The sequence below is a fragment of the Canis aureus genome, chromosome 19 (genome assembly GCF_053574225.1).
Source record: "Canis aureus isolate CA01 chromosome 19, VMU_Caureus_v.1.0, whole genome shotgun sequence".
Taxonomy (NCBI): domain Eukaryota; kingdom Metazoa; phylum Chordata; class Mammalia; order Carnivora; family Canidae; genus Canis; species Canis aureus.
Genome location: NC_135629.1, coordinates 5,652,680 through 5,678,778, shown reverse-complemented (window position 1 = coordinate 5,678,778; position 26,099 = coordinate 5,652,680). Strand labels below are relative to the sequence as shown.

The 26,099-nt window shown below is 53.0% G+C and overlaps 1 protein-coding gene across 8 annotated transcripts in view; it reads left to right on the top strand.

Annotated features, from left to right (window-relative positions):
- GRIP2 (glutamate receptor interacting protein 2) overlaps positions 1–26,099 on the top strand; it is a 95,702-nt gene that overhangs the window by 65,420 nt on the left and 4,183 nt on the right. For 4 of the 8 annotated variants that reach the window (XM_077857696.1, XM_077857697.1, XM_077857698.1 and 1 more), the window contains exons 2-23: positions 92–172; positions 404–539; positions 1,365–1,510; positions 2,185–2,271; positions 3,023–3,098; positions 4,310–4,455; positions 5,221–5,368; positions 5,482–5,651; positions 7,832–7,957; positions 8,290–8,439; positions 10,800–10,986; positions 11,448–11,593; positions 12,396–12,476; positions 14,581–14,647; positions 14,758–14,903; positions 15,761–15,905; positions 18,177–18,316; positions 18,984–19,163; positions 20,171–20,345; positions 21,973–22,078; positions 25,365–25,511; positions 25,888–25,962. In XM_077857696.1, the coding sequence (XP_077713822.1) occupies positions 92–172; positions 404–539; positions 1,365–1,510; positions 2,185–2,271; positions 3,023–3,098; positions 4,310–4,455; positions 5,221–5,368; positions 5,482–5,651; positions 7,832–7,957; positions 8,290–8,439; positions 10,800–10,986; positions 11,448–11,593; positions 12,396–12,476; positions 14,581–14,647; positions 14,758–14,903; positions 15,761–15,905; positions 18,177–18,316; positions 18,984–19,163; positions 20,171–20,345; positions 21,973–22,078; positions 25,365–25,511; positions 25,888–25,962 (2,861 nt within the window). Of the gene's footprint in view, positions 1–91; positions 173–403; positions 540–1,364; positions 1,511–2,184; positions 2,272–3,022; positions 3,099–4,309; positions 4,456–5,220; positions 5,369–5,481; positions 5,652–7,831; positions 7,958–8,289; positions 8,440–10,799; positions 10,987–11,447; positions 11,594–12,395; positions 12,477–14,580; positions 14,648–14,757; positions 14,904–15,760; positions 15,906–18,176; positions 18,317–18,983; positions 19,164–20,170; positions 20,346–21,674; positions 21,870–21,972; positions 22,079–25,364; positions 25,512–25,887; positions 25,963–26,099 lie in introns of those variants that run through there. The other 4 variants (XM_077857701.1, XM_077857700.1, XM_077857702.1 and 1 more) reach the window with 4 other exon arrangements.

Sequence of the window (26,099 nt, the reverse complement as noted above, 5' to 3'; positions counted from 1 at the left end):
TCCTCAAAGGAGATGGTTCCCACGGCAGAAAGTGTTCTCCTGCCTAGAAACGAAAGTGGATCTCAGGGCTTTTTCTCTTTCTTGCCTGCAGACGATGGGCCTTACTCCAAAGGAGGCAAGGATGCAGGAGGGACCGATGTGGCCCTGGCATGCCGCAGACAGAGCATTCCAGGTAATGAGCCTCCTCTCCTTCCTTTTTGTCCATCCTGGAGGCACAGAGAGCTTGGAGTCGGGGTCAGATGGCATTGGCTGCCGCTAGCTCCCTCTGTGACCTTAGACTAGCCACTTAACTTGTGTATAAAGGAGATGATCTTACCCTGTTTACCAAGTGTTGGTCTACTTCTGTTGGGGGGCCCAGAATTGCCCCCTGCTGCCCGCTCACCGCCCCCCCATCTGTTGACAGAGGAGTTCCGCGGGGTCACCATGGTGGAGCTGAACAAAAAGGAAGGCAGCACACTGGGCCTGACCATCTCAGGCGGCACCGACAAGGATGGGAAGCCCAGGGTCTCCAACCTGAGACCGGGGGGGCTTGCTGCCAGGTGAGGAGCAGGCTTGGTGGGGCAGTAGGAGGGGGCAGGGGCCAGGGGAGAATGTGCCGGGGCTGTAGGCAAAGCAATCAGGCAGGTGTTTTTAGGAGCACCCAAGTGCTTCTCAGAGGGAAGCCTCTGTGGAGGCTGTGATTCTTCTCTTCCCCTTAACACAATGGGCTGAGTTGGCCACAGCATCCCACTCTTGCCAGCCCCTCCAGGCCTTTGCACGTGCAGTTACGGTCTCGAAAGGCATGTTCCTCACTGGCAGACTCCTATTCATCCCTCCACACTGCCTCTGGGAGGTCTCCGTCCCAGGGCGAGGCAGCTGCCCTGCTCTGCTCACATGGTCCTACGTGCCGCTTCTGGATGCGTCGTTCTAGATTTTCCTGTCATCTTACCTCTGTGGCTCCCTTGGACCACGAGTTCCATGAGACCTAGGGGTTAGCCTCTCTGGGCCTCTGGGCAGGTGCTGGTAAGTGTCCAGTTGAACAGAATGGAAGGCTGGTGGTGAGAAGCCAGGGTGAGTGCAGTAGGAAATAGCAAAGGGAGAGATGATCTGGCCATGCCGCAGGCTCCTCGGGGCTGGTTAGAGCCTTCATCAGGAGGGCAACACCCAGCAGGGGAAAATGCCGGGCCTGAGTGTCAGACAGGCCTAGGTTAGAATCTGTGCTCTCTTATTTACTCGCTTTGTGACACTGGACAATGTCTGACCTCTCTGAGGCACAGCTTCCCATCTGTAAAATGGGGACTCAGAGATCATAAGGATTCAACAGAAGAGTGGTGTGAATGCTGGCACCCATCGCCATGCATGTGCTCTGGCCTCCTTGCTCCCAGGAGTGACCTGCTGAACGTGGGCGACTATATTCGGTCAGTGAATGGGATCCATCTGACCAGGCTCCGCCATGATGAGATCATCACCCTGCTCAAGAATGTGGGCGAGCGCGTGGTGCTGGAGGTGGAGTATGAGCTGCCCCCGCCCGGTGGGTGCCCTTGGACGGGGATCTTTATCCACTGCCTTAGTTGTGGGTAGACACAGCTGTCTCCCCACCTGCACATGCCAGCTGGGGACCTTGGCGGGTGGGACCTGAAGATTGGCCACAAACATCTATGGCGTACCTAGAGACTTTGCCTGCAACTGCAGTATGCTGTCACCAAGAGGTGGCAGGGCCCTGTTTGTCACCCAGTGTCATGTTGTATGTTTAGTGTCCAGATGTTCTTCCTTGAGGGGAGCAAGTTTTGGGAATGTTGGCTAAAGAAATTGTTCCCTGCCCCACTGCTCTCTCCCCCCTACCAGCCTGCACTGAGTGCAGTGGCCTAGGGTTTAGCCTAGCTCTGAATTTTCAAAGTTGGTCTAAAGTCTTAAGATTTGAATAACTAGAATTCAACCTTGGCCTGAGCTCATAGCCATGGACAGTCTGAGCTCTGTCATGGTCTCTGTGTGAGCGTGGGCAGGCCTCTAAGTGGGGGATTAAGTACTGGGGAGGAGGGTCCTTTGAAGTCTTACTTCTACCTATAAATGGGCAGGGGTGGGGGAGTTTACCCTCCCTGTAATCTCTGTGACTGGTCACCCAGCTCTCCCAGAATGAGCTTTGGTGATGTCTGTGGCTTGGTGATGTGACTGAGGGACTCAAAGGAGCCCTCCATTTCTCCCCAGCCCCTGAGAACAACCCAGGGATCATCACAAAGACAGTGGACGTCTCCCTGTACAAGGAGGGCAATAGCTTTGGCTTTGTCCTCAGAGGTCAGTGTAAGAGTCGCACTTGGGGCCAAGGGGTTTGGGAAGGAGGCTAATGCTAATTACATGTGTGTTCTGATTTGCTTTAGTGAGATTATATGGATTTATGGATAGATAGATGATAGATAGATAGATAGATAGATAGATAGATAGATAGATAGATAGATTTTTGCTTCTGACTTTAAAGAACCCAGGACCAGGACGGGTTGGGTGGCTCAGTGGTTGAGCACCTGCCTTTGGCTCAGGTTGTGATCCTGGGTCCTGAGATCAAGTCCCGCATCAGGCTCCTTGCAGAGAGCCAGCTTCTCCCTCTGCCTGTGTCTCTGCCTCTCTCTCTGTGTCTCTCATGAATAAATAAATAAAATCTTAAAAAAAAAAAAAAAAAGAGCCCAGGACCATTAAGTCAAATGTTAAATGGAAAAATTTCCCAAACAATGAAGGGTACATGATTGCTGGGAGTGAGATTGAGAACAAAGTTTGGAGCTTCCTAGGAACCAGGGCAAGAAAGGGAAATAGGATGAGGTCATTGGATGGGAAGCAAACCATTTAAGAGAGAGGGGATTTCGATTATGTCCCTACTTTTTGTCCCATTCTGTGGGGATTTACAGTTGGTTATCTTATAAGAGGGCCTGTGAATAGCAAGGACAGGTCCTCCACAGATTTAATTAAGAGAGCCTCTTAGGGGCTGAGTCAGGGCCTCTAGGTATCAGGGAAAGAGTGGGTAGATGACTGCCACCTCTTGTTGAATTCTGTTCAGGGGGTGCCCATGAGGATATACACAAGACCCGCCCACTCGTCCTGACCTACGTCCGGCCTGGCGGCCCTGCTGATAGGTGAGCCTGAGCCAGAAGAAACCGAGCAGTCTTTCCCTGCCCTGACTACCCCCAGCTCCCTCTGTGAAGAAGGCAGACCAGAAGCCATTGTGCCCATTCTCCAGATGAGCAAACTGAGGCCCAGAGAGAGGACCCCCCTTGCCCCAGAGTCATTCTTGGTAGAGCCAGGCCTCAATCCCAAACAAGAGAGACCCTGAGCTCTTTCCTCCCTTATGTCCTACTGTCTCAGGGGTGGGGAGGGAAGCAAGCCTTGGCATTACATTGTTCTTTCCTTCCCTCGCTTTGGTACCCCCATTTGTGGAAGGGGTCTGATACTGCAGCTCCTGGGAGTTGCTGTGAGTGGTTTTGGGGCATGACGAGCAGCACCACCGTGGCCTCTGTAACGCAGCCTCTGGAGTCTTGGCTGTGCCCCCCTGCCCAGTGCTGCCTGGGCACAGCCCAGAAGGGTCAGGCGGGCAGGCCCAGGAGGAGAGAACGTGGGAGAGAAACATGTCCAGTTCCCAGCACCCGACCCCCTCACCTCCCCCATGGGAGATTCTTGGCCATTTTAAGAGAAGCCTGGAACAGCCTTGTCAGAAGTCTGAACCCGTTCTTGGGACAGGGCCCTGTGACGAGCTATTCATAGAACCTCCCAGAATAGCTTTGGCCACCTGTTGGAGCAAGCATTCCAGGGTGGGGATTTGACCCAAACTGAGGTGAACCCCCTGCTTGCTCAGGCCCTTCTCCCGGGGCCCCTGCCGAATTCCTTCCCCAGGTGCATTTGTCACCAGGCCAGAATCCCTGCTGAGAAAGCAGAGAGAGGGCAGTGAGAAGGGCCCTCAGGAGGCCTCCAGACCGCCCCACCCCCGACGCTGTGTGGCCCTGGCAGGGCTGGTGTCCTTTCTGGGCCCCGGCTGTCTCCTGTCTCCACAGGGCACCCCCGCTCAGACATCCTACGATTGAGCCGGTCCTATGACTTTATTAAGCACCAAGCAGAGTGGGCGATGTCCGAGCTGGCCCCAGCTGTCTTTACATGCCCACTTCATTTATTTAGCTGCTTACCCATAGACACCCTCATGCATTCCCTCACTCACTGTTCTGTCCCTTTCTCCGTCACTCACTGCTTGCCCCCATCTGTCCCCTGGGACATCACTGTTCTCAGCGGCTTCTCGGCAGGGCTGTGCCCAGTGCTTGCACGGAGCCAGCCTGGCTGACCGGGCCCTTCCCTGCAGGGAGGGCTCATTGAAGGTGGGCGACAGGCTGCTCAGTGTTGATGGGATCCCGCTGCACGGGGCCAGCCATGCCACTGCCCTGGCCACGCTGCGGCAGTGCAGCCACGAGGCACTCTTCCAGGTGGAGTACGATGTGGCCATCCCAGGTGAGCTGGGGGCCTGAACTAGGGTCGGGTCAGGAAGAGGGCCTGGGGTTGAGGGAGTGGGTAGTGGACACAGATCCTTACCACAGTAAAGGCCAGTCACACAGCCCCTCTGAGCCTCTCTGGGCAATAAACACTTTTATCTTGTTGGAGGCCCTGGGTATCCAGGTAAGAACAATACAGACGAGGTGTCTGTTCTCATGGAGCTCACCTTCTGGTGGGCAGAGACAGACAGTAAGCAGAATAAAACCAATACAGAGGGTATGGGATGGCAGTAAGTGGTGCTAGAAAAAAAAAATCAGGGAGAGATGGGAAAGGCTGGAGGAGAGGAACGTGATCATGGCCCAACCAGGCTGGTTGCCGAGGAAGCATAGAAGAATCACATTCAGGAAATATGACCAAAGTATATTTGGTCTGATTTGCTGACACTTGGACACAGTGGCAGGGGTTGGGGTGGAGGTGAGAGCAGAAGGAGCTAGGTTTTGTTTTCAAGCCACTGGGTGGGTTCCTGGGGATGCCATTTTCTGAGTGCAGAAAGGTGGTAATAATGAACTCGCAGCTAGGTGCCGGCAAACTGCAGGCTCCCCACAAATGTGAGCATGTTAGTGTCATCCAGCAGAGCCCTGGGGTCAGAGCCCCTCAGAGCTGAACCCCTCGGGTGCAGTAATCCCTCCCTAAGAGTGAAGATTACATGGAGATAGCAGACTGAGGCTGTGGAGGCAAGCTCAGTATTTGCATTTCAAACTCTTCTTGCCTTCTGCTTGCCAGATACGGTGGCCAATGCTTCAGGGCCCTTGATAGTGGAGATAACCAAGACGCCTGGGTCAGCTCTGGGGATCTCACTGAGCACTGGCTCCCACCGGAACAAGCCAGTCATCACCATTGACCGCATCAAGCCGGCCAGTGTGGTGGACAGGTGAGGCACAACTGGGTGCTGCCATTGTGGTGGGCAGGGATACAGGGGGGGAAGGCGGCCCAGAGCTCCCTCTGGCTGGACCAGCCTCCCCCTTCCCTCTCCTGCCTGGCTAGGAGTGGGGCCCTGCATGCTGGAGACCACATCTTGTCCATCGACGGCACCAGCACGGAACACTGCTCGCTGCTTGAAGCCACCAAACTCCTGGCCAACGTGTCGGAGACAGTGCGGCTGGAGATCCTGCCCGCCCCCCACAGTCGGCGGCCCCTGAAACCCTCAGAGGCAGGTGGGTCTCCTTGGAGGGTCTTAGGACCCAGACCTGAGGGCTGATGGGGAGAGGTGCACAAAGTCCCAGAGGCCCAGCACCAGAGCCCTGGGCAAGCTAAAATTTACTGGAACAAATGTCCATTGCTATTGAGAACCTCAGATTGCCAAGAGCAGGAGCTGAGGGCGGGCAGAGAAACAACCTGAATGTTTGAGTTGACAGTCTGCTGGCATGGATGCCCCAAAGCTGGTTCCATCGCTCTTTGCATTCATAGAAGTATAAGGGCTATCCCAAGGGAGAGGACAGTCCTTCTGTGATCTGTGCCACTCAGAACTTAGATCTGGGGCTCAGCTCTGGGGTTCTCAGCAGGTCCAGAGGAGGCAGCCAGTCAGTCGGGAGGGCCTAGAGACCCCCCCACCTTTTAAGGAGTTGGGGTGTCCTAGAGTGGGGTGCTAGGCAGCCCGAGAGAAGAGGAAGCAGGAGGTCTAAGAGACCAGAGGGCAGAGCCCAACCCGGGGAGGTGGCCACAAGGATGCAGCTTTCAGCTCAGAGCCTGGAAGTGCCTCCAGCATTCCAAACCTTGGGCTTTGGGTACAAATGCCAGCACTGCCCTGGCTGCACAGGTGCTTTCCATCTATCTCTGAGCCTCGGATGCCTCATCTGTAAATGGGAGGATCACAACTTGGGAGTGGTCAAAAGAGATAGAGGACAAGCACAGCCCAGGGCTGTGGGCTGGGTGGTCAGGCTGTGAATTCTAGCCCTCAGGACATAGTGTGTTGGTGTGGGCAAGAATGGAGTCGGCCCACCCCATCCTTTGCAAGCCTAATTGATCATCTTGGAGAGAAAGAAATCCCTCAAATAAAATGTGAGGAGAAAGGCCTTGGGGAGGGTCCTTCTCTGCAGCTCTGTGCGGACCCATCTCTGCTAGGGTCTGCACAGGCCCCATCAAGCCACAGCCAGGGCCTGCTACAGGAGGCTTTGGGGTGGGAACTGGAGTGACTCATTCTTGAAAACCATTCATGGAGCACCTGCCGTGGGCCGGGCTCAGTGAGGGGGCTTCCTGTGGGTCCTCTTTTTTCATCCTTGTGACAAGTCTGTGAGGTCGGTATTGCTGTTCGCCCACTTTACACAGGGGGCTGAGGTGCTGAGGCTCAGAAAAGCACAGTGCCTTACGAGGGCTGCTGACGGTCCTCCTGGCCTTCATTATACTGGGCCTCAGCTAGGTGCCAGGCACAGCTCTAAGCACACCCTACATGTTAAACACTTTCAGATCCTTCTCATTATCCTAGAAGGCAGCCGCTCTCTTAGTCCCATTATACAGATAATGACAATGAAGCACAGAGGGGCCACATGGCTTTTCTCAAGGACCTGGCCGCTGGCTCCCGAGTTGGAGGTGCTGCATAGCGGGCGGAGTCAGTGTGCTGAGATAGCTGGGTTCTCGCTCATCCATCCATGGATACCTTGCACCAGGTTGGACCCCACAAAGCCCCGCAGAAGGAAGAGCCACGACAGGACCTGGGGCAGTCTGGGAAGAGGTGTTGTATGGCAGGCGGTTTGGAGGATCAGATGGGGCAGGTCAGGGAGGCAGAAACTCTGGGGACCTGTGGGAAGCAGACAGAGAAGGAGTGCAAAGAATTCATCTGGGGGTAAACCCTATGGAAGTTTGGAGGGAAGGAGGCCAGAGCAGCCTGTCTGCAGTGAGGCTCTGAGCAAACCCCGGCCAGCCCACCAGAGGCCCTGGAGCATAGGTTGCTCCTGAGAGCCCAGCGTGGGGCAGAAATGGCCAAACCGTAGTGCCCCCCACCCACACCCTGTGTGGCAGCTCGGCCCCTGGCCAAGGCTGCCCAGGTCATAGCACCACAGCAGCTCCTGGAGGTTCAGGGGCCCGATGCCATCTGCCAACTGCACTGCTCAAAGCTGATGGGCCGGTTCTCATGGGGCTACTTTCCCTCCCATCCCTGTTGCTGCTTGGCTGAGCACTGAGCATAGTGCCAGGCACTTAGTGGGCTTCCTGGACACACGAGCAGAATCTGAATGCCTGGCTTGGCTTGGCCTGGGGGAAACTCAAGCTGTGTGGTCCTGCTTTGCACACTTCATCTTGCAGATGGGAACTTGGCCTCCAGGGGAGGGAGGGCACAGTGAGTCCAGACATGCTGAATCTCTAACGCCTGCACCTCTTTCTCCTCTCCCTTGGGTCGCAGTGAAGGTGCAGAGGAGTGAGCAGCCACACCGCTGGGACCCCTGTGTGCTCTCCTGTCACAGCCCCCGGCCCGGCCACTGCAGGACGCCCACCTGGGCCACACCTGCCGGCCAGGACCAGAGCCGATGTAATGTGTCCACCTCACCGTGGCTTGTGCATGTTTCATAGGGGAGGAAACCAAGACTCCGAGCAATTAGGAGGTCTGCCTGGCGTTACCTAGCACATTAGTGATGAGATGGGCCCCCCTCCCTAGCAGCTGGGTTTCACCATGTCTGTGAAACTCTGTGATCTTTGAGGGCCAGAGCGGGAGAGACCTGCCTGAGGTTCACACGCCAGTGCTTGAGGTGAAAGGGGGAAGGCGTCCAGTGTCTCTCTGCGGTGGGGTTCCCTGGCACCCACTTGTGCGGCAGGGTGGAGGGCCCTTCCGGGGTTCACGGGGCTGTGCTCTCATCTCCCCAGCCTTGTCCTCGACTCCCTTTTCTTCGCCGACCATGAATCATGCCTTTCCCTGCACCAACCCCAGCACCCTTCCCCGTGGGTCCCACCCCATGAGCCCTCGGACCACAATGGGGCGGAGGCGGCAGCGAAGAAGGGAACACAAGAGCTCATGTAAGTAAGCTGTGATCTCTTCCCTCCTCTTTGGGCTGCCTGTATGGCTGAGAGATTTACCAGAGGATGGGGTGTTGGACACAGGGTCTTTGGTCTATGTGTAGGGTCACTAAATAGCATGAGTGGTACCCCAGGCTGCCATGGATGGCTGGGCGGGTTGCACAAGGTCCCACCTGATGGGTGCCAGTCACTTGGTACTTGTATTTTGATTATGGAAAATTCTCAGCAGATGATGGCAAAGTGTCTCGAGGAAAGCATACCTTTTCAGATGTGCACAAAATTCTCACAGTACCTCCACTTCATTTTCTTTCATTCTTTAATTCGTTTTGATCCATTCAGGGAGAAAGTCTCAGTGTGGGATAGCTGTGTCTTTACTGCTTCTCTGACATTTTTTAATTTACCCTAAGACAAGGATACATAGGCCTGAGTAAAGCCATCCAGGATGTAATAATTTTCACTATATATATGCACACATATTATATGTTGGCAAATTGAACTCCAATAAAAAAAGATCGATCTATCTATCTATCTATCTATCTATCTATACACATATATATACCCATACAGATATTTCTTCTTCCCTTTGATTTATAGGCATTTCTCTTTATTTATGATCATTATTAGTTCCTTGTTGAGATGAAGGTATTTAAGTATCTGAAAAAGTAAAAAGACAAATAGTAGTGAATGATAATGCAGGAGACATGTAGCAAAGTCACAAGGATGCCAAGAATTTTGAAGTCTTTCCTAGGAAAAGCCCTTCCTTTGCTGATGTAGAAAGTTTCTCCAGCCTCCTGCCCTGTGAGTTGCAGAGGCCTCCAGGAAGGATGAAAGGTCAAACTAGGCCATTTGGAATTGAGCCAGCTAAGGGAAAAGAGTACAAATCACCTGGCACCTGAAATAAGGTTATGAGCTTCCTGGAAGCCAAGGTGAAAAGGGAAACAGATTTCAGAGTCAGATGAGAGGTAAAATATGCCTTTACCAACCACCTTTGTCAAACACCAAAGTCGGGAGTCTGTAGGTGAAAAGATTCAGAAATGCTGTTCAGTAGTGGGGGCATGTGGAGGCTGGGGGCTCTTGGGACCACTTATCTGTCCCTTTACTAGGTTGGATGACTAATAAAATGTTATCATTATTATTATTGATGATAACAATTAATTAATTAAAAATTGAACACCTCCTATGTATCAGGCACCATTCTTATCATTAGGGATGTAACTGTGAAAATATAATAAATATAAATATAGTAACAACATATGTAACAATGTATTATGTATCATAATGCATAATATAAAATATAACAAAATAGTAATAAAGACAGAATAGTATAACAGAATTAGTAATAGGATTACATAGAATAATAAATTATATTTAATAAATATCTAATATCCATATTAACACAAATATATTTTATATATGGAATATAAAACAGGATATATTAACTAACACAATATCAAATAGATATGAAGTTTTCATACAACCCAGCAATTCCATATCTAGGTATATGACCAGGAGAAATGAAAACATATGTCATGTTCACTCAAAAAGTTATGCATAAATATTCCTAGCAGCATTATTCATTTTCGCCAAAAGGTGGAAACAACCCAGAAGTCCATCAAGAGATGAACGCATAAACAAAATGTGGTGTATTCATATAATGGGATATTATTTAGCCATAAGGAGGAGCAAATTCCAGATACGTGCTACAGTATAAACCTTGAAAACATCATGCTTAGTGAAAGAAGCCAGACACAAAAGATCACATATTATAGGATTGCATTTATATGGATTGTCCAGAAGAGGCAAATCTATACAGAAGAAAATAAGTTAGTGGTTGCTTAGGGCCGGGAGACACGGGAGGATTTGGGACAACAGCTAAAGGGAACAGGGTTTCTTTTTGAGATGAGAATGGATTGTGCTGACAGTTGTATAGCATCATTAATACACTGCAAAACCACTAAATTGTACACCTTAAATTGGTGAACATTATGATAGATGAATTGTATCTCAATAAAACTGTCACCAAAAATAACATAATCTATAGTGTGGTATTATAATAGCATTGTAACAAAGCTAAGATCACGTAACAGCACAACCCTCACAACATCTGTTTTACAGTGTGGCGGTCCCAGGGGCTGGCTTCCTTAATCCTTGTCACAGCCCTGCTGGGTGGGAATCACCCACAGTACGGATGGGGAGAGCTCTGCTCAATATGCTGTGACTGTGCCACCCCCAGGGCAAGGCAGGGCTCCCCCTAGCTTGCCCCTCTGACTCCAGGTCCTTGAGCCTAGGGATGGGTTGATTCTGGCAGGAAGGGCCCTCGGGGACTGCCTCCCTGAGAGCTGTACCGGCCTGTCCTGCAGTGTCACTGGCCTCCAGCACGGTGGGGCCAGGGGGACAGATCGTGCACACGGAGACCACGGAGGTCGTGCTCTGCGGAGACCCCCTCAGCGGCTTTGGCCTCCAGCTCCAGGGTGGCATCTTTGCCACCGAGACCCTGTCTTCCCCTCCCCTCGTGCGCTTCATCGAACCTGACAGCCCAGCAGAGAGGTGAGCCAGCTGCCCCTGCCCCATGGGGCCTGCCACTCTCACAGCCAGCCAGAGAAACTAAGTCACAACCAAGCCTGGCTTCACAAGGGTATCTCACTTAATCAGCCCCATTTTACAGATGAGGAAACTGGGGTGCAGAGAAAGCTGATTCATTTGCCCAGGGTCACACAGCTCATGAATGACCCAGGACTTGAACCCCTGTCTGTCTGAAGGCAGAGTCCTCTATAGACATATCTCATAAGGCACGGCGTCATCCCCTTTGGACAGATAGGGAAACTGAAGCCCAGCGAGGTCACTCCCTTAGCCAGAGTCATATGGTAAATTGCCTGAGGCTCTGTAGCCCACACAGGGCAGAGCTGTGGAGTCACCCCCCAAGCCTGCCCACACATGGCATTCCTGTGCCCAGGAGTCGCCGTGGTGGTAACGGAGCTTATTCTCTCTGTGGGGCTGCTGGGGTTCAGGTGTGGGTTGCTGCAGGTGGGGGATCGGGTCCTGTCCATCAACGGTATTGCCACCGAGGACGGGACGATGGAGGAAGCCAACCAGCTGCTGCGGGACGCGGCGCTGGCCCACAAGGTCGTGTTGGAGGTCGAGTTTGATGTGGCAGGTGAGTGAGTGCCCCTACCTTCCTCCTCACGCTGTGGGACCCTATGCTCCTCCCTGGGGCATGTGCTCTTCCACCACCACCCACCCCCCCCAGCTCCCCACCTGGTGTCCTCCTCCCAGAGCATTTGTAGCATGTACCAGAGCCCCAGCCGTGGCAAGGAAGGCCCTGCCTGGGAGGCAGGAACCCCACACGCCAGCATGAAGGTTGATGAGGGATTTTTGTGCTGAAACAGGACCTCAGGGAGGGCAGAGGGGGGCTGAAAATATTCCATGCCCCTCTGCAGGGCTTAGGCAAAGAACCCCAGACACAAACTCAGGTTAGAATTCTGGTCCTGTGCTTTGGACATTCTGTGACTTTGGACAGGACATTCCCTTCCACCACCCATCCTCAGTTTCCCCAACTGTGAAATAATGACTAGAGTTCCTCTACTACAGTGGATATCAGTTGGGTTAGATGAGGTCAGTCATGTGGAAACACCCAGCTGAGGCCTGGCACATAGTAGGTGCTCAGTAGGCTGTTGCTGGATCTGAACTCCATTGGGTTTGACTATGGGGAAGCCCTGGGCTGGCAGTCATGAGGTCTGGCACCAGCCCCCAGTCTGCTCTGATCAGATTGGTTGTCTTGGACAAATGTCAGCTCACCATGCCTCAGTTTCCTCCTCCGTCAGGTGGAAGAAGCAGGATGGGGTTGTGACGGTGACTTCTTGCAATCTCTCCCAGATGGCCTAGATTGTGTGGGAGGCTGGGACTCCCTATGTCTCCTCCCTTGGGTCTTAGGTGAATGCATGTGTGTTTGCATGCAGAGTCCGTCATCCCGAGCAGTGGCACCTTCCACGTGAAGCTGCCCAAGAGACGTGGCGTGGAGCTGGGCATCACCATCGGCTGTGAGTCTCCCCCACCCCCCGGCTCCCCGCTGTCCAGTCCCTGCCCCGAGTGAGCCGCCTGCTGGGGGGAAGTACATACCTCCAGCCTGGCGGAGGGGGATGCTCCTGGTGGGAGGGCTGGCTTGGGTTCCCTCTGCCTGCAACACCCAGCTGTGTTGTCTTCCCCGCAATACCCCCAGTCACTGGAAGCCTCAGTTTCCCATTCCACACAATGGGAGTCTCCTGGACATCTGGCTCTCCTGGTGGGATTAAGTAGCTTGTAAGGCACCAAACACGTACATGGGCCAGGTTTGGGTTTTTTCCCTACCTCCATATTCCCAGGGCCCTGAAGTGGCCTGAAACGTAGCAGCAGCTTAATTTGTGTTTGCCAAAGGAATGAAAGTGAGAGAATGAAAACAGAAGAGTAGAATGCATGAGCATAGGGACCTTCAGAACCTTCCTCCCGTGACTCCATCTCACTCTGAGTAAAAGTTGGGGTCCTCAGGGAATGATGAGTTCCTTTGTGATCTGGTCCCCGTGATCTCTGACTTCTTCTTGTGCCATCCCTCCATCACACCCCTCCAGCCACTGCTGGTCCCCTGCTGATCCTTGAACTCGCTGTGCTCCTTCCAGCCTCAGGGCCTTTGCACTGGCTGTTCCCTCTACCCTCCTTCCTCACCTCCTTCAGGTCTTTGCCCAAATGTGACCTTGGGAAGGCCTCCTCTACCACCCTAATTTAAACTTGCCCTGCCTTCCACACAGCCCCTTCCTTTCTTTATTTTTCTCTACAGCATGCCTCTTTTTATTATTTGACAAACTATATACAGTTGGCCCTTGAATACCATGGGTTTGAACTGTGTGGGTCCACTTAAATGTGGATTTTTTCCCAATAAATTCAGTAAGCACTGTAAATGTATTTTATCTTCCTTATGATTATCTTAACATTTTTGTTTCTCAATTCCCACCCTGGGCTTCACAGAGAGCAACTGTCTAGAAGGGCTGCCTAGAAGGGCTGCTGCTGAAGCTCCTTCCTACCCCAGCCTCCACAGTCAATGGAGGTGGGAGTTTAAGCAATCTGGGAGGAGAGAAGCTGCTCCTAGCTCAGGAATTTCTGGGTAGGGCTGCCAGATATGGTTGCACAAGTTGTGCGTGACATAAAGGTGCCCATTTAAGGTAGACTTACAATCTTATTACATCATTTCCTCAACAGACTAATTGGAAGGGTTGCCCTTGTCTCATCAGCAAAGATGCCACATGGGCCAAGAGGGGGCTCCTACCATCTGCTCACTAATGGGAAAACCCATTAGCCCAGATGGATGTTTTTTTTTGCAGAAACACTTAGCTACTCATGCAATACCCATTGTCTTAGGTCACATTCCCCCAGAAAGAGCTTCATAGACACAGTTACTTTCGGGAGGTAACTGAGAAGGGCTCTTGGCATCAGCATCTGTGCGAGGTGAGAGATGCAGGACTGGGCAGACAGAGAAGCTGGTTATGTGCAGCCAATCCCACGGAGAGCTCTAAGGCCGGGAAGGCTTTAGAAGTTGTCCTGAATGAGGTGGGGAGCTGGGCCTTTGCATCACTGTGTGGACCTGGCTGCACCCAGGAGCTGCACAACCTTGGCTGAGGCTTCTGTCTCTGCCAAAGGCAATTCCCAGAGAGAGAGAGCCCCCTGTGAGCCATTCAGCCAGCACTCCCTGCATCTGGGAAAAGGGAAAACTCAACTGTGGAAAGGTCATGGAGTTCTGGGTCCCACCTGGTGCTAGGTTGGTGTGCCAGCCAGACACTGCCCCTGAAGGAGCTCACAGCTTGCTGGGGGATGGGCTGAGCAGAAGGGTAAAGTGCTGATGTGGATTAAGCACCTGCTCTGTGCCAGGATGCACTTGGGTTTTGCCTTGTCTAGTTTAATCTTATGACATCTCCATGAGTTCTGTGGCATTGTCCCCATTTTGCAGAGGGGAAACTGAGGCAGAAGAGGAGCTGATTTGCTCATGGTCACCAGGCAGGAAGCAGGGGGAGCAGGGTACAGGGGTCTGTGTTCATGTCCCAACTCCTGGGCCCTCCCAGTCCCCCTCCCAGAGGCTGAGGCCGTCAAAGGTTGGATTCATGGCTTCTTCTCCCCCAGCGACCAGCAGGAAGCGAGGAGAGCCCCTGATTATCTCTGACATCAAGAAGGGCAGTGTGGCACACAGGTAGGGGTCGGTGACCCTGGGCGCGAGTAAGGGGAGTAGTCCAGGGGGAGTAGCATGTGCCAGGCTCCTGTTCCCCCACCCGTGCCTGTCCTCCACTCCTGTTCCCCCAGGACGGGCACCCTTGAGCCAGGTGACAAGCTGCTGGCCATTGACAATATCCGCTTGGACAACTGCCCCATGGAGGACGCTGTGCAAATCCTGCGGCAATGCGAGGACCTGGTGAAGCTGAAGATCCGGAAGGATGAGGACAACTCTGGTATGGCCCCTGCCCTCCCTGCCAACTCTGTGGGTCCAGCCACCAGACCAGCGGGTTCCAGCTTGCAATTTGGGGCTCCCTGTGGCCCGGGAGGGAGATGCGGGCAGCTGGTGGAGACTCCTTGAATGAACAAATGCAAGGACGGAGCTCAGCACGGATGGCTCACTGTCCCTGGGGCTGCCTGGATCCCCCGTGTCCAGCACAGAGCTTAGCAGAGGAGTGGGCGGAGCGGTGATGCTGCGAGGGCGGAGGGGTGGGGGTCCGTCCTGCTGGGGTGGTGTGTGAGTGAAGAAGGAAAGCCTGCCAAGTCTGACACCTCTGAGACCAGACAGGTGACAGAGGTGAGTGAACTGGACAGAGGTAAGAAAAATGGTACAGGTTGGGGTGCAAAAGGAAGGCGTGAGGCTTGTGACCCCTGGAGAGCCAATCTCTTATTCAGAGGGGCAGCCGCCATCTCCTGCCCTGGGAAGGACCAGACTGTCTCTTGTGGGCAGATTCTTCTTCTTCATCATCATCTTTTTAAAAGAAAAGTTGGAAATCTGGTTTCTCCTTATCCTCATTATTGTTATTTTGTGTCCTATGTGAAATCTGTATTTTAGGATGTTGGGTTTCAATGATTGATTCTTTTCTTTCTTCTCCTTTTTTTTAAAATGGGGTTTGGATGCAAGAAAACATTTGTGGGGGCAACAGGGGGCCTCAGGGTGCCCAGGCTGTGCCATCTGAAGCCATGGCACAAGTGGATGGGTGGATTAACAAATGAGTGAATGGATGAGTGTGAGGGCACCCAGGGCTGGGGGCATCCGGCTCCTGGGTCCTGCCACACTGTACCCCCGCCCCGATGGGTGCCACCTTTGCAGATGAGCAGGAGACCACAGGTGCCATCAGCTACACAGTGGAACTGAAGCGTTACGGGGGTCCCCTGGGCATCACCATCTCTGGCACAGAGGAGCCCTTTGACCCCATTGTCATCTCAGGCCTCACCAAGCGCGGTCTGGCTGAGAGGTGAGCTGGGGTTCTGTGGAGGCACACAGGGCGGGCCGAGGACCATCATGGGGCAGGGGTTGGGCTTTGGGAACAGCTGAAGTGGATTCTGGTCTCAGTTCCACTGTTGATGTGCTGGGTGACATCGGGCCTGTCCCTTCCCTCTCTGAGCCTCGATTCCCCAGAGGCAGACCGATTCCCCCACTGGCCCAGTCTGGAGACTCTCCATTTCTGGAAAGTCAGCGCTGTGAGCCCTTTTGGAGCATCTGCTGTGTGACTCCAATCCTGACACAGCCTGGGGTTTTTCTGGAAGGATGAGGGGTCCCCCTTGCTGTCCTCTCCTCTGGGGAAACTGTGAGAAAGAGAGTGTAACAGTCTGTCCAGACTAGTGTGGGAGCAGGTGAATCTGGGGCCCGGAGGTGGAACAGGGCCCCGTGGGGGTCACAGGTCGGTGATCGCAGTCTGGGTGAGATGCAGCTTTCTCCAGACACCGAGAGTTGCTGGCTGTAGAGGAGCAGCCTGGCCAGGCCTGAGGGTGACAGGCACGGCCCCTGCAGGAGGACACAAAGGAGGAGGGGCCACATGGTAGTGCTGCGGCCATCGGATGGAGCGGGTGGAGGATCAGGGAAGGCTCCCTGTTCCTGGAGCGCCCCCTGCTGGCCCGCGGCAGTGGCCATTCCCATCTCAAGGGTGTTCATGGACACTCACCTTGACTGGGTACCCACTGTGTGCCGGTCCATTCTGGGTGCTGGGGACGCAACATGCAGCCCTCCTGCCCCCCTCACCGGGCTGATCCAGCTCAGTGTTGTACGACTGTGATGTAAGGCGAGCCACGCGTTTCATTATAAGCTTTCTGGTAGTCATATTAGCAAAGTAAAAAGAAACAAGTAAAAGGAATCTTAAGTACATATTTGTTTCAACACATAGTCAATTGGAAATTATTATTTTTTAAAGATTTATTTATTTATTCATGAGAGACGCAGAGAGAGAGAGAGAGAGAGGCAGAGACACAGGCAGAGGAGAAGCAGGCTCCACGCAGGGAGCCCGACACAGGACTCCATCCCAGGACCCCGGATCACGCTCTCAGCCAAAGGCAGATGTTTAGCCACTTAACCACCTAGGGGCCCCCCAATTTAGAAATCATTAACGAGATGTTTTATGTTCTTTTAGTCATACCACGTTTTCAGAATCCGATGTGTATTTTACACAGTTGACAGCTCTGACCTCCCTCCCTCAGCCCGCCCTCCCCCTGACTTACTCCGCTGGGCTCCTGGGGAGCTGGGTGGGCAAGGCCTGGCATGAGGGAGCACTGCCTTGCCCTCCCACGCCCAGGTCAGGTGCTCCGCCCCCCATCCACAGCAGCTTCCCCCCCCCCGCTGTTCCTCAGGATCACCTTCGCCAGCCGGGTTCCCAGGGATGCCATTTAACTGGCCAGGGCTGGGGGCCAGGCAGCACGCATTTTTTAAAAAGCTCTTCAGGTGATTCTGATGGTGTCCAGGTAGAGACCCACTGGGCCAGAGCAGTGCTACTGTGTGGCCCTGTCAGTGCTCACACCCCCTTAGAGGTCAGCCGGGCACCCCGTGCTCATTCTCTGGGTGAGGAAACAGGGCCAGGGAAAGGGATTTCTGCTGCCCTGGATTTCTGCTGGAGGGAAGCAGGAATCCCGTCCACCTAGCCATCTTTCAATTATAACTAGAGTAAGTGTATCGCTCCCTGTTTACACACAAAGGCCCTGAGACTCAGGGAGGTTAAGATACGGGGCCCCAGGTCATGTAGCTAGTGCATGGCAGCTACTGTGTGGGATTCAAACCGTGCTCAAAATTCATGCTTGACATGAATTTGCAGAATAATCTTCTCCCTCCCAAATTGCCCTCCATCCCTCCCAAATTCTAGACTTTATTTTTTTTTAATTATTATTTTTTTTAGAGAGGGAGAGGGTGGGTGGAAGTACAGAGGGAGAAGGAGAGAGGATTTCAAGCAGACTCCACACCCAGCACAGAGCCCCATGCAGGACTCGATCTCACACCCTGAGATCATGACCTGAACTGAAATCAAGAGTCAGATGCTAAAAAAAAAAAAAAGAGTCAGATGCTTAACTGACTGAGCCACCCAGATGTCCCCCAAATTCTAGACTTTATGCCTCTATGAATGCCGCCCCAGATTTCTGTTACTGCTGGGTTTAACTGAGGTCAGTCAGGCTTGTGCCTTGGGGTCCTGAGTTCCCTGAGGACAGAGCCTCCCACCCTGAAGCCTTGAATGTCTCTCATTCTTTGTCCTGTGCTCCCTCCCCAGGACCGGCGCTATCCATGTTGGGGATCGCATCCTGGCCATCAACAGCGTGAGCCTCAAGGGCCGGCCTCTGAGTGAGGCCATCCACCTCCTGCAGGTGGCTGGCGAGACCGTGACACTGAAGATCAAGAAGCAGCTAGACCGTGAGCCTCACCCCACCACCTGGGGGCCATCAGCCCATTTAGGAAGCGAAATCCCTCTGCACCCCTGTGTCAGGCTTCATGTACCCAACCTCACAGCCTCCTCAGCGAATCCTTTGGAGGTGGAAGTCTACCTGGGACAGCTGAGGAGACAAGACTCAGAAAGGGGAGTGGTGGTCCCAAGGCCACAGCCTGTGTGGGGCAGAGCCTGGGTCTGAACCACCCTCTTCATCGCTTCCCACCTCTCAAGGCTGCTTGTTCTGCCTTAGGGCCATAGCTTCTACATTCCTCAGTTTCCCCTGAATCTGTGCCCTGAACCTTGGCAGGGGTGCCGCCCCTTGCAGTGGAAGGAGAATGCGCTTTAGGGTCTTCCTTCTAATCTGGGCTCCACTGGTGTTCACCATGTGACCTTGGGCATGTTGTACCCACCAGAGCTACAGGGACTCCCCAAGGCACAGCTCAGAGAGCTCAGCCTGTTTTCCTGTCTATGGAACGGGTTTGCCCATTACCATGCCACCTCTCCTCCTAGCAGATTGCCCAGCAGCAGGCTCAGGGGGCTCGGTGCCTATGAGTCCCCAGACTGGACTGCAGTGGGGAAACTGAGGTTCACTGAGTGTGTCTGGGTCTCTGTGTCAGAGGCCACTGGCAGTGACACCCCTTTTCATTGCAGGCCCCCTCCCACGCCGCAAGTCAGGCAGCCTCAGTGAGGCCAGCGATGCAGATGAGGACCCGCCAGAGGCTCTCAAAGGAGGCCTCCTGCCAGCCCGGTTCTCACCCGCCGTGCCCAGTGTGGACAGCGCTGTGGAGTCCTGGGACAGCTCGGCCACAGAGGGTGGATTTGGGGGCCCAGGTAACACCCCGGGGCCCTGGGACAAGTACGTGCCCTCTCTTGGCTGCCGCAGCTGCCAGACCTCTGCAGGGGCTCTTCCCTCTGCCTCCCCCTCCCTCCTCCCACCTTCAGAGACAGTTGCTGGTGGCAGACCGGCCTGGGCCGCATCAGCCATGCTCAGGGCCCCTCACTGCTCAGAGCGTGGGCCTAAGGCCTTCACACATCTTCTGATTAGCATCCTTAGCACCCCACTGGCTATGCAGAGTTCCCCCTTGAGCTTAGGACAAGCTGGCCTTACTTCTGCCTTTCTCATTCCTAGCCCAGTGCCCTGCACACAGCAGGTGCCCAAAGTGTGTTTATTGCATCCAGTCGAAGATGGGAAGGCAGTAGGCCTCTTCCCACCGCATCCGCAAGACCCAGCCTTAAGGTGGACACCTCCAGGCTGCCCTCTTAGGACACATGCTCCCTGCCCATGCACATTGCAAACCATGGGTGGCCTTGAGGCTTGGGGGCCGATTGAATTCCAGGAGCTGGCCTTCTGGCCTCTGTGATGCAGAGCCATGGGGACTCCCCAAGGCCCAGCTCAGAGAACTAATGTCCTCAGGTGGCTCCCAGCCCTGGTCCCCACTGGCTGTATATCTGCCTTCCCTTCCACATCTCAAGTCTCCGCTTCTACATCTCAAGTACTCAATCAGTATCTCTTAGCTTATCCCCAAAGGCAGACAGAGAACAATGGTCAAAATAGGGAACCTCCTTCCCTGGCTGGAGGCAGCCAGGCTAAGCCCAATGGAACTGGACAGGATCCTGGAGCCCTGGGCATTAGCTCTTCTGTGGGTGGTCAAGAGATCCAAGGAGTTCTGGAGGTAGGGACTAGGTGGCAGGGCCCTCAGGGAACTGTGGGTGGTCATGCAAGGCCAGAGGGGGCAAAGACCTTTCCAGAGTCATCCAGCACGGCTGATAAAGGGGCAGGAAGGAAGGCAAGCTAAAGGCACAGAGTGGATCCAGACACCCTCCTCTCCACCTGCCAGGCTCCTACACCGCACAGGCAGCGGCGCGGGGCATGACCCCCCAGGAGTGGCGGCCCAGCCGGCTGAGAAGCAGCCCCCCACCCACCGAGCCCCGGAGGATGAGCTATACCCCGGCCCCCACGGACGAGAGCTTCCCTGAGGAGGAGGAAGAGGAGGATTGGGAGCCACCAACTAGGTCTGTGGTGGGAATGCCACGAGGGAGGCAGTCATGGTCTCCGGGGTGAGGGTCCCTGTGCCACGGTGGTGGGGGTAGAGGGGAGTACCTCCCAGGAGAGGGGAGGAAGCGTCGGGCAGAGCTGACTCGGCCAGGCGGAGATGGGGATGAGGCTGCGCCAGGCCGAGGGCACAGCAGTGGCAAAGGCGCAGAAGGCGTTTGCCTTTCCAGAGTCTGGTAGTCTCCTGTTCTCAGAAGAACAGCTCAGAGCTTGAACCCGATCCTCCTGACTTAGCTCAGGTTGCTTGATGGCCTCCTGCCTCCTGCAGAGGTCCTCGGGTCCTAGGCACCAGCCCTGGCCGTGGACGTGGTGGGCTTCGCAGTGTTGGCTCTGAAGGACACCGCATCGCTGCTGGGGGAGGCCCTGTAGAGAAACGCTGTTCCTCACTCAGCCCTAGCCACCCCACCCCCGTGTCTGTGCTTTGGCTCAGGCGCTTCCTTCTGCCTACAACACCTTTCCCTCTCTCTCCTGACCAAGGCCTTTCCGGCCTTGAAAACCCAGCTCAAATTCCCCCGCCTCTGGAGGCTCCCCTGACTCCCTCGGGCAGCAGGCATTCCTCCCTCCCTCTGCTGGTCCCCACGAGCCTCCTCGTGGCACTGGCTACCTTGTGCCCCACTGGTTAATTACCTGGCTGTCATCCCTTCTGTGCAGCACCCCTAAGCGGGTGCCTGGCACCCCATGGAACTCCTGCACACTTTGTGAATGAATCACCCACTCCATAAGAACAGAGACTACACCACATTCACCTCCCTAGGCCCAGGCCCTGCAGAGCCCTGACTCGGGGAATATTTGTAGACTTGATTTGAATGGAGAGAGTGCCCTTCGGGCTCAGTCTTCTCATCTTTAAAATGGGAAGGGCTGGAGGCAACTATTTATTGTACATCATCCTCCCCGAGTCTCCCTCGGAGAGAGAAGCTCCCGGGCCTTTGTAAGAAAGTGCTTTGCAAACCTTACTTCATAAGCAGCCAGGACCTTATAGGTGGCAAGTGGCTTTGGGAACTAGAAAGTGTGCAAGGGTGACTTGTGACCATTCTAACAAGCCTCGATTTTAGAGCTGATGACGGGCTCATACAGCCTGTGATGGAAGCCGTGGGGTGGCCTGGACCCTTCCCCCAGCACAGAGACGCCATCCTCTCCATCCATCTGTGTCCTCGCTGGCTCCAGCTCTGTCCCTGTCACTGTGCTACGATGCCATGTGTCTGGTTGGGGCCAGGGGCCGTCCTCTGGGGCTACACCATGGATCTCCTCTCTGTCTGTCTGTCCGTCCGTCTGTCTGTCTCTCTTCCCAGGCGTCCTGTGTCACCGCTCTCCACCCCGTCTCATCTGCCCCTGTTCTAACTGGCCACCGACAGTCCTGGTCGCCCCTAACTGCGTCTTCCCCCCATTCCGTGTCACCAACCACTGCCCCGGGGCCCCAGCACTGCCACCGAGGACGCCCGCCTGCCTGCCCGCCTGCCCGCCCGCCCACCCTAAGGCCCCTCGAGCGCAACACTGGGCCCTGGGGCCCCGAAGACTTGTCAGGCCCCAGCCCGCCTGCCCGCCCACCCGCCCACCAGGAGTTGACGCTTTCTGGTTCCTACGTTACAGCCCAGCCCCTGGCCCTGCCCGTGAGGAGGGCTTCTGGCGCATGTTCGGAGAAGCCCTTGAGGACCTGGAGTCATGTGGTCAGTCAGAGCTGCTGAGGGAACTGGAGGTAGGGCCACCTGCCCCACAGACCTTCCTGGGGGCCCCTGTGCATGGACACACTGATGTGAGTGCCCGTAGGAGGCGAGCATGTGGATGGAATCCTGTTCCAGCGTCGTGTGTATCATGCACTCGCTCAGCCCTCTCTATGTAAAGGTCTTCACACATGTGCAGACTGCATGGACACATACAAAAGTGTGATCGAGAGCACTGTGGTATGGCACATCGACGTGTGTACACCTATGAACGTGTCTGGCGTCATCATGTGTGCATGTGTGTGTGCCTGCGTGGGAGCATGCTCACGTACACACAAATGCTGAGGTTATGTTCAGAGCATGTGTGTCCGAGTGCACATTTGGAGGCAGAGGGGCAGATTGGGTGTCTGTGTGTGCAGGTGCGGTATGTGGACATGGTTGTGGGCATGCCCTGTGGAGGCATGTGGGTGTCAACCCCAGGGACAGCACAGGGCATGAGGGGTCAGGGTTGCTGAGAAGTGAATACAGCTTTGTGTGAGGTCAGTGTTGCCCACAGTGGAACAGGCTGGGAAGGATCCAACTGGGTCATTTCAGAAGCTCCTTCTTACTCTGTGAGCAATAATTTAAACTTCCACCTTATCTGTGCTTTTGCCCCTAATACTATTATTATTATTTTTAAAGATTTTCTATTTATTCATTCATAAGAGACACAGAGAGAGTGGCAGAGACAGAGGCAGAGGGATATGCAGGTTCCTTGCAGGGAGCCTGATGCAGGACTCGATCCTAGGACCCCAGGATCACACCCTGAGCCGAAGGCTGACGCTAAACTGCTGACCCCCCAGGCATCCCTGCCCCTAATATTACTGATTAGTGCCAATTTTTTTCCTCCATCAGTCTTGCCAATTCAAAGAACTGATTTTTGGCTTTGTTAATACTCTCTTATGTTTCATTGTTTTCTATCTTACTCATTTCTGTGTTTAGCTTCTACTTTATTTGTGTTTGCTTATTTATTTATTTAAAGATTTTATTTATTTATTCATGAGAAACACAGAGGGAGAGGCAGAGACACAGGCAGAGGGAGAAGCAGGCTCCCTGCAGGGAGCCTGATGTGGGACTCGATCCCGGAGTCCGGGATCGTGCCCTGAGCCAAAGGCAGACGCTCAACCGCTAAGCCACCTAGACTCTTTATTTGTGTTTAAATAATGATACTTTTCCTGGTTTCTTAGCTTCTTAGTTTTCAGTCTTCCTTGTTTTCTGCCATAGTGAATCTTAAGCAATGATTTTACCCATCAGCACTGCTTTGGCTGCATTTGGATACTTTTGTTGATCAGTTAATTCCAAATATTTTAAAAATATCTATTATGATTTTAGTTAATCCCTTGAATTACACAGAAGTGGAAAGGCTTTTTTAAACCCCCATTTTAAAAAAATATTTTATTTATTTATTCATGAGAGACACAGAGAAAGAGAGAGAGAGAGGCAGAGACAGAGGCAGAGGGAGAAGCAGGCTCCACGCAGGAAGCCCGGATGTGGGACTTGATCCCAGGACTCCAGGATCACATGCTGGGCTGAAGGCAGTGTTAAACCGCTGAGCCACCTGGGCTGCCCTTAAACCTAAATTTTATAACAAATTCATATTTGCTTTTAATTTATATGTACTATGGCCAGAAAATATGTTCAATTTGCTATTAATTCTTTGGAGTTTGCTAAGACTTCTTTCTTTGTGGCCTAGGATCTGATCGGTTTTAGTATCACATTTCATGTATGCCTGCAAAACAATGCAGATTCCCTTTTGTTGGGTGTAGGTTTCTCTGCAGATCAAGATTGTCATAAACTTGTTCAAATCTGCATCCTCATGAAATGCTATATGCTTTATTTATCTTTATGGGTTTTTTTGTTAGCAGTATGATAAAATTCCCATCATGAGTGGTGATTTGGCAAATTTTTGACATTGTCAATTTTTGTTTTCCATCCTTTGAGGTTATATTGTTAGTTTCATATAAATTCATGATTGCTATAACTTCTTGGTGAATTTCGTGTCTGACTTTTTTCATTTAGCTTAATGTTGAAGAATGTATCAGTACTTCATGCTTTTTATAGCTGAATAATATTCCATTCTATGGATAGACTGTGTCACTGACTTTTTGAAAAGACCAGGCCCAATTGACTTTGCCTTGAATTTCCACTATCTTTGCTTTGCTTTTTCTTTTTCTTTTTCTTTTTTTTTTTTTTTTTAAGATTTTGATTATTCATGAGACACAGAGAGAGGCAGAGACACACAGGTAGAAAGAGAAGCAGGCTCCATGCAGGGAGCCTGACGCAGAACTTGATCCGGGGTCTCCAGGATCCCACCCTGGGCTGAAGGCAGACGCTCAACCGCTGAGCCACGCAGGTGTCCCTGCTTTGGTTTTTCTAACAAAGTCTAATCAATGCCTTTGGTCCTGCTCCTGAATGGGACAGGGCCTGTAGAATGTTTACACTTCCCTCTAAACTCCTCTTACTTCCCTGCTTTATTTCTTTTTTTTTAAACGTTTTATTTATTTATTCATGAGAGACACACAGAGAGAGGCAGAGACACAGGCAGAGGGAGAACCAGGCACCCTGCGGGGAACCCGATGCGGGACTTGATCTGGGGTCTCCAGGATCATGCCCTGGGCTGAAGGCAGCCGCTCGACCGCTGAGCCACCTGGCTGTCCCTCCCTGCTTGTTTAAATTGCTCAAAGTTAATTAATGTGGGGCTTTCGTCAGTACTCATTAGGGTGGTAGGCAATTATTTTCTTTGCTCACTGTTGCTTCTTGCATTCTATTTTTTCCTTCTGAGTTCATCCTTTAAGATCTTTTAGTGAGAATCTTGAGGTCGTAAACTCTTTTAGGTTTTGTGTGTGATTTTATCTTATTTTTATGATTAGCAAGATAGCAGAGTGGCTAAGACCTTTGATTTTGAAACCAGACTCTGAGTTCAAATCATCATTTCTCTTAGCCTCGATTTCCTCACCTGTAAAATGGACCCCAAAAATGGCATTTGCCTGTCTCAGTATCATAGAGAACAAGAGGAATTCTCCGTGTATAATATGTAGAACCGAGCTTGGCACAGAGTAAGTGTTAATCATTCAGCACCAACAATTAGTATTCTGATTGCTGGTGTGATCGAGGACCCCCCATCCCTGCCCACCAGCAGATGGAGAGCCCCAGGAGGGCAGGGATCCTGTCTATGCTGTTCACTGTTGTGACCTTGAAGGCTGGCACAAAGGAGGTGTCCACAGATGCCGGCTCCAAATAGGGAGCAGACAGGCGTCTGAGTGAAGGGCTGTGTGTCCACAGGCATCCATCATGACGGGCACGGTGCAGAACGTGGCCCTCGAGGGCAGGCCCAGCCAGCGGCCCTGGCGGAGAGGCCAGGAGGTACGAGGAGCATCCCCTGAAGAGATACAGGAGCTGCTGCTGCCAACACCCTTGGAGATGCACAAGGTGGGCGCTGGGGCTGGGCACAGGAAGCCAGGATGCGTGTCCTGGTGTCGTGAGGACCCACTAGGGGCTCTACATGGGCCTCTGCTCCCTGGGCTTCATTTTCCTCCACCAAACACGATTCTGTATTAGGTTGGACTTTCCAAAATTCTCATCATTTGAGTGATCCACACACATGCATACCCCTGTGATATACTGGGCTGCTATGAATATAGCAGTTTTTTTTAAGTAGACTCACTTTTTCCCTACTTAAATTAGTGCATGTGTATATATAATATATAAATGTGTTTAGATAGGATACACGTATATGTGTATGTGTGTGTGTGTATATATATATCACATCCTTAAAGGAGAAGCCAGCCTTCCTTGCCATCTGTAGGTTGCCATAAAGAAAAACAAACAGAAGAGAAGAGACCTCTCAGCCTGTAGCCCTCAGAAGGTTCCAAGTCTCTTGGTAAATTGGGCGATGAGCAAGTGTTGGGGACCCGTGGATACCCCATGGAGACTTGCTCCTGGGGGGAAGGGAGAGGATTGAAGAACTGAGAAGGCGCCCCTTCCCCAGCTTCCCCAGTATGACTAGTGCCGTGAACT